Source organism: Nicotiana tabacum, unplaced genomic scaffold (genome assembly GCF_000715075.1).
Source record: "Nicotiana tabacum cultivar K326 unplaced genomic scaffold, ASM71507v2 Un00026, whole genome shotgun sequence".
Taxonomy (NCBI): Eukaryota; Viridiplantae; Streptophyta; class Magnoliopsida; order Solanales; family Solanaceae; genus Nicotiana; species Nicotiana tabacum.
The window spans coordinates 412869-429871 of record NW_027438264.1 but is presented as its reverse complement, the minus strand read 5'-3'; the positions used below and the strand labels follow the sequence as shown (position 1 = coordinate 429871).

The window sequence follows — 17003 nt, the reverse complement described above, 5'->3', positions numbered from 1 at the left end:
CTTTTCACATTGTGACTGAAAAATTTGGTAATCGTCAGGAATTCTAACCAGCGTGCTTTAAAATTTTAACGCAGGGCTATTTTCTTAAATAGTGGTTTATAAAAGGTTCCTCCAACGGAAAAGGTCGTAAAGGGCTAAGCTAAGGGAGGTTGGCATTCTAAAGTCAAGTGGGCTTTTCTCACACCGCATAGTTGGTCTCTTACGCATATGCAACAAGCTCTTATTTGGATCTCTCTAATCAAGAGGGTTCTTACGCCAAGATTCCTTTGTTTCGGGCATGTCCAATTACAAACAAAAGAGAAGATCGGTCCGAATACTTTTAAACCATTTCACCCTAATTCCTAGCAAGCTGAATATCCTTAGGCATAAACCATCTTAGCATGAATAAAACACAAATTTATATCTTCAAATAAGGCAAAACACCCTCGTAGCTACTTAAATTTGCACCCGATTTTCATTCTTTTAGCATTTCCATTTAAACACCTTAGTCGTTTGATACGAGGGATAAGGAATAATGAATTACGAGATTAAATTTGAGATAAGTTTATCCTACGTTTAGTTAAAATAAAACTGTGGTACAACTAATTTTGTTATTAATTATTCTGAAATTATAATATTTTTTATAGAGTGAAATAACTAATGGGATAACTTGTTTCTAAAGCAAACACCTCCGAACCCAGCTAAGCCCCAACTATGGAGGACCCCGCCAGAAAGCGCCGAATTTTGAAATAAACCCTAGCCCCTCTGTAACCGCTTCTACAATGGCTTTCACTCTCACTCTTTCCTTGTCTCCCTCAACTTCTCTCTCACCCAAAACCAATTCCCTAATAAAAAAATGGCCACTTCACTTCCCCAAATTACCCTTCCGATTTCCCAAAAACTCCCACACTGCCATTTCCTGCTCGGCGCAGAAGCCATTTATGACAGAAGAGAACATTCTAGAAGCTGTAGCTGATTTTAACGGAGCAGAGAAATCGCTTCCACCTTGTGTGAGAACTTACGAGAACGACTTAGCTCGACTCAGCTTAGTTGGAGCTGTTGACTTCCAGCAGGCTCTCACTGCTGCGGCAGCGGACGGCGGTGAAGCTGCTAATGAACATATTGCCGCCGGTGTGCCAGCTATGGTTGTTGAAACGTTGTTTCCGGGGCCTTATGATGAGCATAGTACTGTTTCTACTAGACTGGTGAGTTGATTTAGAGGCACTATTGTAGTGGTGCTTATATTTGAATAATTAGATTTCTTTTATGCATATGTTAATTTAATGTTTAGTCTATCTGAATATTTAGTTTAATTCTGTATATCCGGCATGGTTAAGCGAGGGCGAGCCTTGTTGCAACAATAAAGTTTCTCCTTTGGTGGCCTATGGTCATAAGTTTGAGGCGTGAAAGCAGCCTCTTTGTAAAAATGTAGGGAAGGTGCATACAATACATGCCCATTCTTCACCTGTCCCTGTGGTAGTAGGGGAGCACTTTGTGCATGGGTTAGGCCCTGTATCCTACATCTTTAAGCTCCCCGACAATAAGCATCTGTTTATAATAACAAGGAAGTAGCGGCTTTTTGGACCTGATATTCATTAATCTTCATACTTGACATGGTAATTAGTTGTCACAAATCATTTTAATGTAAATGCAATACATGCTGCTTATAGTTCATGAGGGCGTGAAATGTGTTGAGATCTTTTTAGAACGATCCAAGTAAATTAATTTGTCTCCAAAATGCCACCTTTGTGCTTGCCAAGTTTTCTTTTGGTATGAGCCAAGTATGTATCTTTGCTTCTTTTATGCAACATCAAATTATCTTTTTGGTCTGAGCTAAGTGTGGATAATAAGTCAATGGTTCAAACTCGTGACGTGCGCATTACCCACACATCATATACTGAACTCTTACCATGCACTCTTACCACTAAACTAAAGGCCGGGGGTCTGTATTTGTATGCCGCTTACATAGCTCATAGAATAATTAAGCTGTTATTCAAGCTGAAATATGTCCAGCACAACCAATGTTCCTTTTCCTTCAATTTGCAGGAATTTTTCTTTTCATATTTGTGGAAGTAGTTTCATTATTCGAAGCCTTTCTTTTAAAGAAACTAATGGAGTAACAAACAAGAGTAGTAGATCATATCCTATGAAAGAAAAAATAGAAAAAGAATAATAGGATTACATATATAGTTGTGGTCTTTGGATGGGTTGTAATTATTCAATCTTCCATTTGAACGGGGCCTTTTTTCTCTGTTTTTTAAACTATTTGTATTCAAATGCCATCAGCCTTTTCAAGAATCTGCCGAAGGGGTGGATTAGTTGGACAGACTAATTCTCATGCATCTGGAGACTAATTAATGAAGGATCCGTGTTAATACACAAATTTTTTTCTGACATATTTTGGCTTATTTGGAAACAGCCTCTTGCAAAAATACAGGGTAAGGCTGCGTACAATAGACCCTTGTGGTCTAGCCTTTCCCCGGACCCCGCGCATAGCGGGAGCTTAGTGCACCGGGCTGCCCATTTGAGTCGCGCAGAAATTGTTGTACGGTTGTATTATTCGTAACTTATATTGATAGCTTGAAGCCTTGTTGTTGAAGTTAATAATGACGCGGGTGGTCTTCACTTTCTTTGCCGAAGTTTAATGCCTATCTTCCCAGATATTGGTAGACATTTGCCCTTGTTTTTGATTTGGTTACGTGTTCTGTTTATTGCTGATATGAATAATGTATTACAAAATATTATTATAGTGTGTCTAAAGCTTGACATTCTGACAGTTCTTACCTGCAAGAAAAGTTATGGAGAAAGCCCAAAAGCTTAAAAGTGCCCTAACTAAAGAGATTCTGTCCGGCACGACATCTACAAATATACTTGCCATGACATTTAGACAAGTGCTTCTGCAGAATCTTTGGAACTTTGAACTGGTACTTTTTATACCAGGGGCAGAAAGAAATATGGATGATCTTGAAACACCGAGAGAGGTGGGGAACTTTTTATTTTTGGATGTTACCTATGCCTACTCCCTCCCTGTCTGTGTTTCTATCTTTTTAAACTGTCTTTCCATTCATTATGCTCTTTTGTAATATCAGATTTATAATGTCTGCCTTGCAGGTGCTACATGATACTGATAGGTTCAGTTCTGTTATTCCTTTCCTATCAGCAGGTACCTCCATCTTTTGCCATCACCTCATCAGATGAACGAGTCATTTCTGTTATTTCAGAGGTTATTTGTATTTCTTCTCTCGAAAGCACTAGAAGACATTTGCTTAACGAAACTCCTGGAGGGGCAGTGCAGAAGTTTTTCCCTTGGTTTCACAATCATAAATGTATTGTCTCAAAAGATTCCTCCGTTACTCTATACAACTTACTGGAATCTCAGATAGTTGCAAATGCCAATATTTTGCTCCAGAAATTTTCTTCAGAAAGGGCAAATTACAGACCAAGGGAGGGAAGATGGACGAGCAACTGGTTAACTTCAAGTGCATACTCCAAATTGGAACAAATTGGAGGCCCTGAATTTATTTCTTGGCTGAGCGAGTATGTACCCGCTTACAAATTGCAAATTGATGCTGAGAAGCTTGGCAATGTGAAATTTGAAGGGTGGAAGGAATCAGCAATAAACACATGGGAGGTTTTCCTGACTCACTCCCAAATGGTAACTCCATTTTCTCTGCATCTTTGTCTCTTACACCTCATTGAGGGTTAATGGGATGTATATTAGACAACAGCTACTTCATCAAAAAATACCATACAAAGATAATTACTTACCGTTGGTGTTTCATGTTGTTTTCGTGTTTGTGGACGATTATCCAGAGTTCCATGCATTTGATGAGTATTTGTTTCACTGTCTTGTGCTTTGCTCTGTTGATTAATTAATCCACAGCCATTAAATTTTTCCAATATTTATATGTGGCTTCCCTAGCATCAAAGGAAAAATAACCAGTCACCCAATGGGGATTTTGTAAGCTAATGCATTTGTAATAAATTTGCAAGTGGATTACCTTCTGCACATTTCACTTCTTCAGTTTCATTTCATTTTCGCTTCCATTGAAAACTCCAGTAAGTTCCACTCAAGATACTTTTCTTAATAGCTCTCTGATTCCATACATATAGTTACATTTTTTCATGTCAAGATTATTTAGACAAAGTTGTAGGTGCTGAAGATATTACCACTTGCACCTTGTTTTGGTCTTTCCTAAAGGCTTTATCCCCATAGCATAAGGATCTAAAATTTGCAACCTTGACTTCTCGGTGATACGTGTATTAGGTCATCCATGTTATTTTAGTTTAGAGGTCATGGATTCAAGCCGTGGAAACAACCTCTTGCAGAAATGCAGGGTAAGTTTGCGTATAATAGACCCTTGTGGTCCGACCCTTCCCCGGACCCCGCGCATAGCGGGAGCTTAGTGCACCCGGCTGCCCTTTTAAGCCCTCCTACTAGGTGTGTCATGTGTGTATTAATAGTGCAAGGAACTGGAGTCCATGAAGCCTAGACTTTCTCCAAATGCATCAAGTGCTTCGATCTACCTAGATGTTCCCCAAATGCAATGCCTTTTGGTCTGTTTATAAGTTTCAGATTAAGTTTTGTTGTCATCTAGTTGAACAATTTTCATGCAAACTCCACACTTGATGGGCATGTGATTATTTCTAACAGTTAATTGATCTTTTTTATTTTTTCAGGTTGGTCTAAGTGACATTCTAGATATATATTATGAAGATGTCTATACACTTCCCAACAAGCAGTTGTCATCCGGTGTTGTTGCAAAATCTTTCAATTCGCCCGATAACAAGGTTTGGCATGTACAAGGTCTTTATATGTCTGCTTTATTTGGTTTTGTCATGAAGTGATTTTCTTCTGTAAACAATCCCTTTTTTTAAAAAAAGAATTTAAATTTTGTAAAAGAACACAGATTTAATGAAGCATCCTTATAAAGTTAGCTACTTCAATTATTTGAACTACCTTTTGGGGGGGGGGGGGGTTCCAAATTGTTGTGTGTGTGTGTTCACACGTGAGGCCTTAAATGGCTAGTTGCTGTCTTCTTTTTTATCTTGCTTTCCTTCACATTCATGCATTCTCTATCTGTTGGGAGCATGAGATATGAATTTAAGTTTTCTTTTATCTAAATGACTACTTTAAGTACAAAAGATGTCTTGTTGAATCAAATGGACTATAATATTCTCTCTTTATGGGTTATAGATAAGCATTTCTATGTCAAAGGCAATCTCCATGGTCCTTGTAAGTGGAATTTTTCTTGTTGCTATAAGAGTTCTTAGTCAATGTCATCTTCCTCATCTCCCCAGTAGAAAGAACTATCAGCAGGAAATTTATCCAGTCAACTCATGTGACATGATCTCTATTCAGCATCAGTCTATGGAATCTAGCAAGGTATGGATGTTATTAGTTAAATCTGGTCTTGTCTCTTCCGAGTTCATTTGTTGTCTGACTGTTCTGCTTTGAACAATTACTTCTTTAAAGTAGTTCACCTCATCTGTGTTTAAAATCTTTGATTATTTATTGTGTCATTCAAGAATTAATTAGTGTTTCCTAAGCAGCAACAACAACAACCACCCAGTATAATCCCACAAGTGGGGTATGGGGAGGGTAGGATGTACGCAGCCTTACCCCTACCCTGGCAGGGCAGAGAGACTGTTTCTGATAGACCCTCGACTAAAGAAGGTGAAAGAAGAGCACCCAAGGGTGTGGCCTAGTGGTCAATGAAGTGGGTGAGAACCATGAGGTCTCAGGTTCAAATCCCAGCGGAGGCAAATACTAGGTGATTTCTTCCCATCTATCCAAGCCTTGGTGAATAGAGTTACCTGACACTTGTTGCTGGTGGGAGGTGACAGTTATCCCGTGGAATTAGTCGAGGTGCGCGCAAGCTGGCCCGGACACCACGGTTATCAAAAAAAAAAAAGGTGAAAGAAGCCTTGATAGCAAGTAATAGCAAGACAAATAATTAGAAAACTAAATCGAAGATAGCAACAGAGAATATGAAAGAGGTACCGATAACAAGTAATAGCAAGACAATATATTTAGAAAACTAAATCCAAGGCAACAAACGAGAATATGAACGAAGTACTGCCAGCAAACTATGGAATTAGCGATGGCAAGTAATAACAGAACAAGACATGCGAATATAGCAAACTAAGGAAAAAAGGGTACCGTACTAGCACTAATACTATCGAACTATAGAAGACAGGGAAACGCACGACTACCTACTAACCTTCTACCCTAATCTTCAACCTCCACCCCTTCTATCCAGGGTCATGTCCTCGGTTTAGCTCAAGCTGCGCCATATCCCGCCTGATCACCTCTCCCCAAGACTTTTTTGGCCTACCTCTACCCCTCCTCTCACCTCCCAATGCCAACCTCTCACATCTCCTGACTGGGGCATCTGTGCTTCTCCTCTTAATATGCCCGAACCATCTCAACCTCGCCTCATGCATCTTTGCCTCCATAGGGGCCACTCCTACCTTGTCCCGAATAACTTCATTCCTAATTCTATCCAACCTAGTATGCCCACACATCCATCTCAACATCTCATTTCAGCTACTTTCATCTACCGGACATAGAAGTTTTTGACTGGCCAACACTCTGCCCCATACAACATAGTCGGTCTAACCACTACCTTGTAGAACTTACCCTTAAGTCTCAACGGCACATTTTTATCACACAAGACACCGGAAGCGAGCCTCCACTTCATCCACCCTGTTCCGGTACGGTGTGTGACATCCTCATCTATTTCCCCATCCTTTTGAATTATAGATCCCAGATACTTGAAACTCTCTCTCCTTGGAATGACTTGCGTATCAAGCCTCACATCCCCGTCCGCCTTTTGGGTAACACCGCTGAACTAATACTGCTCAGTTCTTTTACTTGTCCAAAATAAGAAGTTTCTACTTCCATGCTTGTTTGTGTTTCGTAATTATTCTGACCATCTAATAGATGACACACACTTTGCATTATTCGCCACATTTATCTGTTTTTCCACTAGCCATTCTTTCTCTTTTAATCGGTAGGTAATATTGTTCAAATCATCACAGTGCCAAGTGCTCTTTCTTTCTGTAGTTGGAAGAATATTGCATCTCGATCATTAGGAGAATCAAAGAATTTTACTGTTGGCCCGGAGACATAGTGATGGGTTCTGGAAGCTCTGCATCGGTTGGGGAGCTTCCCATATACCTGAGGTATGAGATGGACTCCAAAGATTTAGATCTTAATTCCAGCTCCACGCCATCAGAAGGAATTGAAGATGACATGAAGGCAGCTGCACAAGATATTGCCAGTTATCAGGTCTCTTTTTTTGGATGCACTTTCTGGGTTTATTGCCTCGTTATTTCTGTTGTGAACTTAGAACTACTACAATAATTATAATGAGCATTAGCATGGTTGCATGCTAGTCATGGTCAGAATCAAGGACAAGGGAAGGCTTTGGTCGTATGAACATTGAACCATGTATATTCAATTGGGAACAAGTGAGGAATATAAGAGCTAACAACTGCATGTTATGGACATGCACAATTAAACAAGCTAGCTGTCAATCTTGAAACTTGCTCTAGCGTAGGTCTTGCCATAATCCTGTTCACAAATGTAGGACCCCCTTTGAGTTAGATTTGCATTTTGAGTTAATAGGATTTCCGAATTACAAAAATTAAGCACTGAAGATCCTATTGTCATTGCTACATTGTTTTTTCTCTGCTCGTAACGCTTTTGATTTTAGTTTTTCTTTTTTCTTGTCAAGGCCTTTTTGTGCTTTTTAAACTAATTATCCTCATCTGGATTTCAACTCTTGCTGTAAATGTGTTTAGGTTACTTCATACTACTTCTAGATCATGCGTATGGCTTTTCCTGCCACTTCTAAAATATTCCTTGATGTCAATTCTAATTTTTCATGCTTAATTCCTATGGTTGGGTGTTCCAAGTCTATAGTTGCCAGTTAAAAGTATGGCTATAGATTTGTCATGAACATTTTCAATTGACTTTTTCATATGTTCCTGGAAGTTGTTGGTTTGGATGTGCTTATCATAGTTGATGTGGTTATATACGTGTGCCAATCAGGTTGTTTTATCTGAGGATGGTAAAATTGTTGGCTTCCAGCCGACCAGTCGTGTTGCTGTTAATCAATGGGCAGCAAACCCTTTGGTGAAAGAGCTCTATGGAGGGACAAAACTTTCTCCTGGTATACAAACATTCATACTAGCTGTTTCATTAATTGATGGTCTAATCTATGAAAATATCAGTTACTTAGCTAGGATGATTGTTGGATGCAGGCTTGATAGAACGAGGTCTCAAGATAAGCCATCCAGGCGATGTTATTGTACTGGAACTATTGATGTCAGTAAATCCTCAAAGTTCTTTTGCTTTGGTAAGACCAGTTAATGCGATTGCTGAAAACTGTTGATGAACATGTTTGCACCTTCACATTCAATACTTGTACAACTAGTTACAGAGATGGGCAAGCCTTGTTCCAGGTATAAAGGATTAGAGGAATTTACAATACTTTGGGTTCCCTCTTTACTTAACTGTCATGTGAGTTTTCTTGGCATCGCTGCAGAGTAGTGCGGTTGATGAAATGACACAATGTGTTGACAACTTTTGTACACAACCCGAACTTCCTCAGTCTGTCTGTAGTAACTGTGGCCGACTCACAATGCATTGAAAGACCATTTGGTGGAAGGTAGTAAAACACCTAGTCCATCACTAACCATGTAAATTCGAAGGCCCTCCTCCCCTTCCCCGGGGCAAGTTGTAAGCACCAACGGAAGGCCAAGATATCATAACTTTTGTTCCATACAAGAAGTGCTTCCTCTAAAATGGTTTTGACTAAACTGAGAAGCTTTGTCCGGTCATCTTTGCTCAGTACTGCAGTAAGATGTTACAGAAAAAGTTTACTGTGAAGTCACCAGACCTATGATTTGAAAAAGAAGAAAGATGCAAGTGAATTAATTCAGTTCCTGACTTTCAGTTCCTCTTTTGCTGCATTCCTTAACTTCTGAACATGTCATGCTGACTATTGATGTTACCATTAGCGGAAGAACATAAAGTGGAAGAACAAAGAATTTCGTAAAATTGAGAGCTTTTTGAAAGTAATTCTAGTACATTGGTTTCCACCAATGTGTAGTTCAGAATTTTATAGTCCATTAATTACCATTACCAATCAGTTCAATGACCGTGCAATTGACTGCTTGGCTAGTACAAATACCACAAATTCCATATAGAAATTATGTCTATCCAGCCGCATCTTGATCTCTTTGTGAATATCCCATAAGTTTATGGGATTAAAGAGATGATCTCATATTTTGAGATCTCTTTTAAGGGGATATGTAACCCTTTTTATAAGAGTAACCTCTGTACTTATCTTCCGGAGGCTATGGAGTTAGGAATAGTTTCATTTCTATTCTTCTTTGTCGTACGATTTTATTCTATCATTGTTGATTAGACCCTTTTATTCTGTTCTCTCGTGGATGGCGAGGATGCGTACCGCATCTTCAGCGGCTCGTGCATATCAGGAGTTTGACCGCTATTTTGTTGTGTAATTTACCTAATATGGAGGTATACATAATTCGACGAGGATATAGATTAATAATGTGGCTTTATGGAAAAGAATGATTTTTATCGAGCACTTTTTGAGTCAACTTAATGTTATCAATCTTGGCTAAAGACTACCAATTTTAACTTCATGGCTTCACATCATTTGCCAACCACCATCATCAGCCACCACTGCCACCAATCAATCCACAAACTACCACCACTAACCACCTTTGTGACTACCCTTCGCTGCACGACATCTATTGTCAACCGTTTACACAAAACAACGAACCACCACCATCAACCACCTTCACTAGCCATTATTAGTCACTTGCCATCAATCATCTCTACTTCCACCGCCAGCCTCCACACAATCACTCCTGCTAATTCCCAGCACTACTCACCATTGCTACTAGTCACCCCCATGAGCCATTTCTCCGCCAACTTAAATGCACAACCACCACCACTAACCACCTCCATCACTAGCGGCTATCATTCATCGTTTCAGCACGTATGTCACCACTGGCCGCCATCGAACAATCAGGGGCGGTTCAACGGATCTCGTGGCATAAGGCGAAACCATATTGAGAGGTCCTTAAATTTATTTTATAAAATATTTACACTAACAGCAAAATTTGCTTTTTAAATAACAAATTAATTATTTAAGACAAAAAAAAAAAAAGCGAATTTCGAAAAAAAAAATAGGAAGAGCACAAAAAATAAAGTGGTGGACTATCAGATGTTGAGGTCCATAACTCAAAGTGAAAATTTTGATTTAGCTATCATCACAAACAAGAAAAAGAAATAAACGTACATAACGTAATAGCTTCAGTTTTGAGCATTGACGGTATAAAAAATATTTACTCCTTCTAATCAATTTAAACGATAATTATAGTTCATTCTATTAAGTACTTAGCACTTATTGGTGAATATCTAAATGTCACGACCCAAAATCCCAACCTGTCGTGATGGCGCCTATCTCGATACTAGGCAAGCCGAAAATCTCGATAAACCACAAATCTCTTAAGTTTGAAAATACAATAATTTAATACAATACAAAATTTCACAAATACTGACACGAACACTTCCCAAAATCTGGTGTCACTAAGTACATGAGCATCTAATATGAATACAAGTCTGGAAAAATACGGTCTATAATAGTCTAAGACCAAAATACGGTAAATGAAGAGGTAGGGAAAGAGAGACAAGGTTTGCGAAACACGACAGCTACCTCTGAATCTCCTGAAAATCAACTGCGCGAAATGTTCAACACCCGCTATGTCCGGGAACACCTGGATCTGCACACGAAGTGCAGGGTGTAGTATGAGTACAACCAACTCAACAAGTAACAATAATAAATAAGGAACTGAAGATAATGGCGAGCTACACAGTTACAATTCATTTTCAGTAATTCCAGCAAAGAATAGACATGCTTCCAAATCCGGCAGTTTAAGTCAAATAAATTTTATACAGTTCAATTTCATGTCATCCGGATATAAAATCTTTCAAAGATTTCACAACGATGACAGATAGCAATCAAGTGCAATAACAAATGCAAAGCAAGTACAACTTCTCAAGCGACAGTCACTAAACTCATCACAACAGCTCAACCACTCGGCTCTCAGCCCTCAACACTCACACTCAATGGGTACCCGCGCTCACTGGGGGTATACAGACTCCGGATGGGCTCCTACATCCCAAGCGCCATAATCCGCACGGACAACTCACGTACTGCATGAACAACTCATGTGTTATAATATCCTGCACGGACAACTCACATGCCATATATCCTTACCTCACCGACAGGCCATCGGCCTTACTCAGCCCTCAACCTCTCTAGTCTCTCGGGCTCTCGAAAATCACAAAGATAAGCCCAAACAAAGATAACATAGTAAATCAACAAATATCAAGAAAGACTGAGGTATGATGCACAAGTAAAATCATGACTGAGTACAAGACATTAATTAGAAAATAATTCAACAAGTACGCGACCTATGTGGGTCCCAACAGCACTATCACATAGCCTAAGCATGATTTTTAACATGATTTACAGTCAAATTTCTTCAACACAAAGAGAGCTTATAACTAATAACAAGTTATTCAACTTTACAGTTTTACGGGACGGACCAAGTCACAATCCCTTCGGTGTACGCCAACACGCCCGTCACCTAGCATGCGCGTCACCTCCAAAATAATCACATGACACAAAGTCCGGGGTTTCATACCCTCAGGACAAGATTTATAACTGTTACTTACCTCAAAACGTGAAATTCTTTACTCTGCTATGCCTTTGCCTCGCAAATCGGCCTCTGAATGCCTCGAATCTAGTCACAAATAATTCGTTTCAGTCAATAAAATTTATTGGAATTAATTCCATAAGAAAATACTAATTTTTCATAAAAATCTGAAATTTAGCTCAAAAATCGCCCGTAGGGCCCACGTCTCGGAGCCTGACAAAAGTTACAAAATCCGAAAGCCCATTCAACCACGAGTCTACCCATACCAATTTCACCAAAATTCGACCTCAACTCAACCCTCAAATCTACAAATCTTATTTTCAAATTTCTAAGTTCCGATCTCCGATTTACACCTCAAAATCACGTAATCTAGTCTGATTAGTCAATGATAATTCAATATTATGGAGTAGAAATGATCACAAGGGACTTACCTCAAGTTTTCCTTTAAAATCTACCAAAACTCGCTTCTCCTCAAGCTCCAATTTGTCAAAAATGGCGAATAGGACGAAGTCCCTCCTTTATAATTCTGCCCAAACAGCCTCGGTTTTGCCTCGATCTTGGCCTTGTATTTTGGCCTTTGATCGAGATCCTCAATACTGGGCCTCGATTCTGACCCTCGACCCTGGCCCTCGATCATGTCTTCGACCCTGCATTCGATCGTGGCCCTCAACCCTGGGCTCGATCGTGGCTTGATTCTGGGTTTGATTTTTGGGCTCGATTCTGGGCTCGAATCTGGCTGAAGAATTTCCAACAGAAGGAAATTGCAGCAGCTGTTGTAGTTCAATTTTTGATCCGTTAACCATCCGAAACTCAACCGAGGCCCTCGGGACCTCAACCAAATATACCAACAAGTCCTAAAACATCATACGGACTTAGTCGAGTCTTCAAATCAAATCCAACAACAATAAAAACACGAATCACACATAGATTCAAGCCTAATGAATTTTGAAACTTTTTATTTCTACAAACAACGCCGAAACCTATCAAATCACGTCCGATTAACCTCAATTTTTGCACACAAGTCATAAATGACATAACAGACCTATTAAAATTTTCAGAATTAGATTTCGACCCTGATATAAAAAAGTCAATCCCTGTGTCAAACTTTCCAAAAATTCAACTTTCGGCATTTCAAACATAATTCCTCTACGGACCTCCAAATAATTTTCGGGACACGCTCCTAAGTCCAAAATTATCATACGGAGCTATTGGAATCATCAAAATTCAAATCCGAGGTTATTTACACATAGGTCCATATCCAATCCACTTTTCTAACTTAAATTTTTAATTATGAGACTAAGTGTCTCATTTCATTTCGAATTCCTTCCGGACCCGAACCAACTAACCTGATAAGTCATAAATCAATTGCAAGGCATAAATTGAGCAGTAAATGGGGGAAAGGGGTTATGATATTCAAAATGACTGGCTGGGTCGTTACATTCTCCCCCTCTTAAACAAACGTTCGTCCTCGAACGAGTTTAGAATAATACCTGGAGTCTCAAATAAGTGTTGATATTTGTTCTGCATCTCCTGATCAATCTCCCAAGTAGCTTCTCCGACTGGCTGGGCTTTCCATTGCACCTTCACTAATGCTATGTTCTTTGACCTCAGCATTCGAACCTGCCGGTCTAAAATAGCCACCGGCTCCACATCATAAGTCAAATTACCGTCCAACTGTACGGTACTGAAATCCAGAATGTGAGACGGATCCCCGACATACTTTCGGAGCATGGATACATGGAACACTGGATGAACACCTGATAGACTAGGTGGCAAAGCAAGTTCATAAGCCACCTCCCCAATTTTCTTAAATATCTCAAAAGGCCCAATATACTGAGGGCTCAACTTGCCCTTTTCCCCGAATCTCAACACACCCTTCATGGGTGAAATCTTGAGCAGAACCTTCTCCCCAATCATGTGAACAACATCACGAACCTTTCTATCGTCATAACTCTTCTGTCTAGGCTGTGCCGTGCGAAGCCGTTCCTGAATTACTTTGACCTTCTCTAAAGCATCCTGAACCAAGTCAGTACCCAATAGTCTAACCTTACCAGGCTCAAACCAACCAACCGGAGACTGACACCGTCTCCCATATAAAGCTTCATACGGAGCCATCTGAATGCTTGACTGGTAGTTATTATTGTAATCAAACTCCGCGAGTGGCAGAAATTGATCCCAAGAACCTCCAAAATCAATGACACAAGCGCGTAGCATATCCTCCAATATCTGAATAGTGCGCTCGGACTGTCCGTCCATCTGAGGGTAAAATGTTGTACTTAACTGAACTTGTTTGCCCAATTCTTGCTGCACTGCTCTCCAAAACTATGAGGTAAACTGCGTACCCCGATCTGAAATAATGGACACCGACACACTGTGTAGGCGAACAATCTCGCGAATATAAATCCCAGCCAATCGCTCCGAAGAATAATTAGTACCAACTAGAATAAAATGCGCAGATTTGGTCAACCGATCTACTATCACCCAAACAACATCAAACTTTCTCAATGTCCGTGGGAGCCCAACTATGAAGTCCATGGTAATACGCTCCCACTTCCACTCCGGAATTTCAAGTCTCTGAAGCAATCCTCCTGGCCTCTGATGTTCATACTTTTCCTGTTGACAATTTAGACACCGAGCTACAAACCCAACTATATCTTTCTTCATTCGCCACCACCAATAGTGCTGCCTCAAATCCTGATACATCTTTGCGGCGCCTGGATGAATAGAGTACCGCGAACTGTGAGCTTCCTGGAGAATCAGCTCACGCAAACCATCTACATTAGGCCTACATAGCATGCCCTGCATCCGTAATACACCGTCAGCTCCAATAGTGACTTCCTTGGCATCACTGTGTCGAACCGTGTCCTTAAGGACAAGCAGATGTGGATCATCATACTGGCGCTCTCTGATGCGATCATATAAAGAAGACCGAGAAACCACACAGGCCAAAACTTGATTCGGCTCGGAAACATCCAATCTAACAAACTGATTAGCCAAGGCCTGTACATCCAAGGCTAAAGGCCTCTCTGCTACCGGTAAGTATGCTAAGCTGCCCAAACTCTCCGCCTTACGACTCAAGGCATCGGCCACCACATTGGCCTTTCCGGGATGATAGAGAATGGTGATATCATAATCCTTAAGCAACTCCAACCACCTTTGCTGCCGCAAGTTAAGATCCTTCTGTTTAAACAAATGTTGTAGACTCCGATGATCAGTATATACCTCACACTGGACACCGTACAAGTAATGCCGCCAAAGTTTCAAGGCATGAACAATAGCTGCTAACTCAAGATCATGGACTGGATAATTCTTCTCATGTATCTTTAACTGTATGGATGTATAGGCAATCACTCTACTATCTTGCATCAGCACTGCGCCGAGACCAATACGCAATGCGTCACAATACACAGTATAAGACTCTGAACCTGTAGGCAACACCAATACTGGAGCTGTAGTTAAAGCTGTTTTGAGCTTATGAAAGCTCTCTTCACACTCATCCGACCACCTGAACGGAGCACCTTTCTGGGTCAATTTAGTCATAGGCGATGCAATAAACGAGCATCCCTCCACAAAACGACGATAATAACCGGCCAAGCCGAGAAAACTCTGAATCTCAATAACTGAAGATGGCCTGGGCCAACTATGAACTGCCTCTATTTTCTTTGGATCCACCTTAATTCCTTCACTGGACACTATATGTCCCAAGAATGCCACTGAACTAATCCAAAACTCGCACTTAGAGAATTTTGCATAAAGTCTCTCCTCTCTCAGCCTCTGTAATTCAATACCCAAGTGTTGGCATGCTCCTCCTGGCTACGTGAGTACACCAGAATATCATCAATAAATACCACTACAAATAAATCAAGATATGGTTAGAATACACTATTCATCAAATGCATAAATGCTGCTGGGGCATTGGTTATCCCAAAAGACATCACAAGAAGTTTATAGTGGCCATAACGAGTTCTGAATGTTGTCTTCAAAATATCCGAATCCCGAATTTTAAACTGGTGATACCTAGATTTCAAATCAATTTTGGAGAACACCCTCGCTTCCTGAAGCTGGTCAAACAAATCAGCAATACGTGGCAAGGGATTTTTATTTTTGATTGTAACTTTGTCCAACTGCCTATAATCGATGCACATCCGTATAGTACCATCCTTCTTTTTCACAAACAGAACCGGTGCACCCCAAGGTGACACACTAGGCCTAATAAAGCCCTTTTCAAGGAGTTTCTGAAGTTGTTCTTTTAATTCTTTTAACTCAGCTGGTGCCATACGATACGGAGGAATAGAAACGGGTTGACTGCCCTGCACCAAGTCAATACCGAAATCAATATCCCTGTCGGGTGGCATACCCGGCAGGTCTGCAGGAAATACATCCGGAAAGTCTCGCACGACCAGTACTGAATCAATAATAGGAGTATCAGCATCAACATCTCTCACAAAGGCCAATATGACAGACATCCCTTTTCAACCATACGTTGGGCCTTCAAATAAGAAATTACCCTGCTAGGAACAAAATCTAGAGAACCTCTCCATTCAACCTTTGGCAACCCCGCCATCGTCAATGTCATAATTTTTGCGTGACAGTCCAGAATAACATGACATGGAGACAACCAATCCATAGACAGGATTACATCGAAATCAACCATACCGAGTAATAAGAGATCAACTCTAGTCTCCAATTTCCCAATAGTTACCACACACGACCGATACACACGATCCACAGTAATAATATCGCCCACCGATGTAGATACACAAACAGGTAAAACAAAGGACTCACAGGGTATATCCAGATAATGAGCAAAATATGATGATACATATGAATAAGTAGAACCAGGGTCAAATAATATAGAAGCCTCCCTGTGGCACACTGAAACAATACATGTGATCACTGCGTCTCAGGCAACAATATCTGGCCTGGCAGGAAAGGCATAGAATCGAGCTTGCCCGCCACCTGATCGGCCCCCCTCTTGGGCGACCAATAGCTTCCTGACCCCCACCCCGAGCTGGCTGGGTGGGTGATGTAACTGCTGGTGCTGGTGTCATTGGTCGAGAACTCTGCTGTTGAGACCCACTCAACAGCCTAGGACAATCTCTCTTGAAATGACCCAATTCTCCGCACTCGAAACAACCCCTCCTCTAACGGAATTGCTGCTCCTGATAACCCGAATAATTACCAGTAGAATCTTGAGCAGACGAGGCATGATGAGAACTCTGCGCTGGTAGTGCACTGAATGAAGACTGGCCTGAGTG

At 40.6% G+C, this 17003-nt stretch overlaps 1 protein-coding gene across 5 annotated transcripts; it reads left to right on the top strand.

Annotated features, from left to right (window-relative positions):
- Positions 1-646: 646 nt before the first annotated feature.
- On the top strand, positions 647-9058 carry LOC107773584 (uncharacterized). Of its 5 annotated transcripts, none has more exons than XR_012707088.1 (9): positions 647-1184; positions 2757-2960; positions 3143-3634; positions 4660-4770; positions 5177-5365; positions 7049-7273; positions 8039-8159; positions 8251-8451; positions 8535-9058. XR_012707088.1 is itself a non-coding variant. In XM_075248701.1 (8 exons), the coding sequence occupies exons 1-8, from the start codon at positions 762-764 to the stop codon at positions 8379-8381; spliced, it is 1896 nt and encodes a 631-aa protein (XP_075104802.1). In that variant the 5' UTR covers positions 647-761; the 3' UTR covers positions 8382-8929. The 5 variants fall into 5 exon arrangements, 3 of the variants coding, with proteins under 3 accessions (XP_075104802.1, XP_075104803.1, XP_075104801.1); XR_012707087.1 differs by having other exon boundaries at positions 657-1184; positions 3140-3634; XM_075248701.1 differs by having other exon boundaries at positions 8251-8929.
- Positions 9059-17003: the final 7945 nt, after the last annotated feature.

What these genes read in the sequence shown, in the direction of transcription:
- LOC107773584 (XM_075248700.1), top strand. Translation starts at nt 762, where the DNA reads ATGGCTTTCACTCTCACTCTTTCCTTGTCTCCCTCAACTTCTCTCTCA. An exon ending in TCCTGACTCACTCCCAAATG is followed by an intron (nt 3,635 to 4,659) that starts GTAACTCCATTT and finishes TTATTTTTTCAG; the next exon opens with GTTGGTCTAAGTGACATTCT. An exon ending in AGTCTATGGAATCTAGCAAG is followed by an intron (nt 5,366 to 7,048) that starts GTATGGATGTTA and finishes TTCTTTCTGTAG; the next exon opens with TTGGAAGAATATTGCATCTC.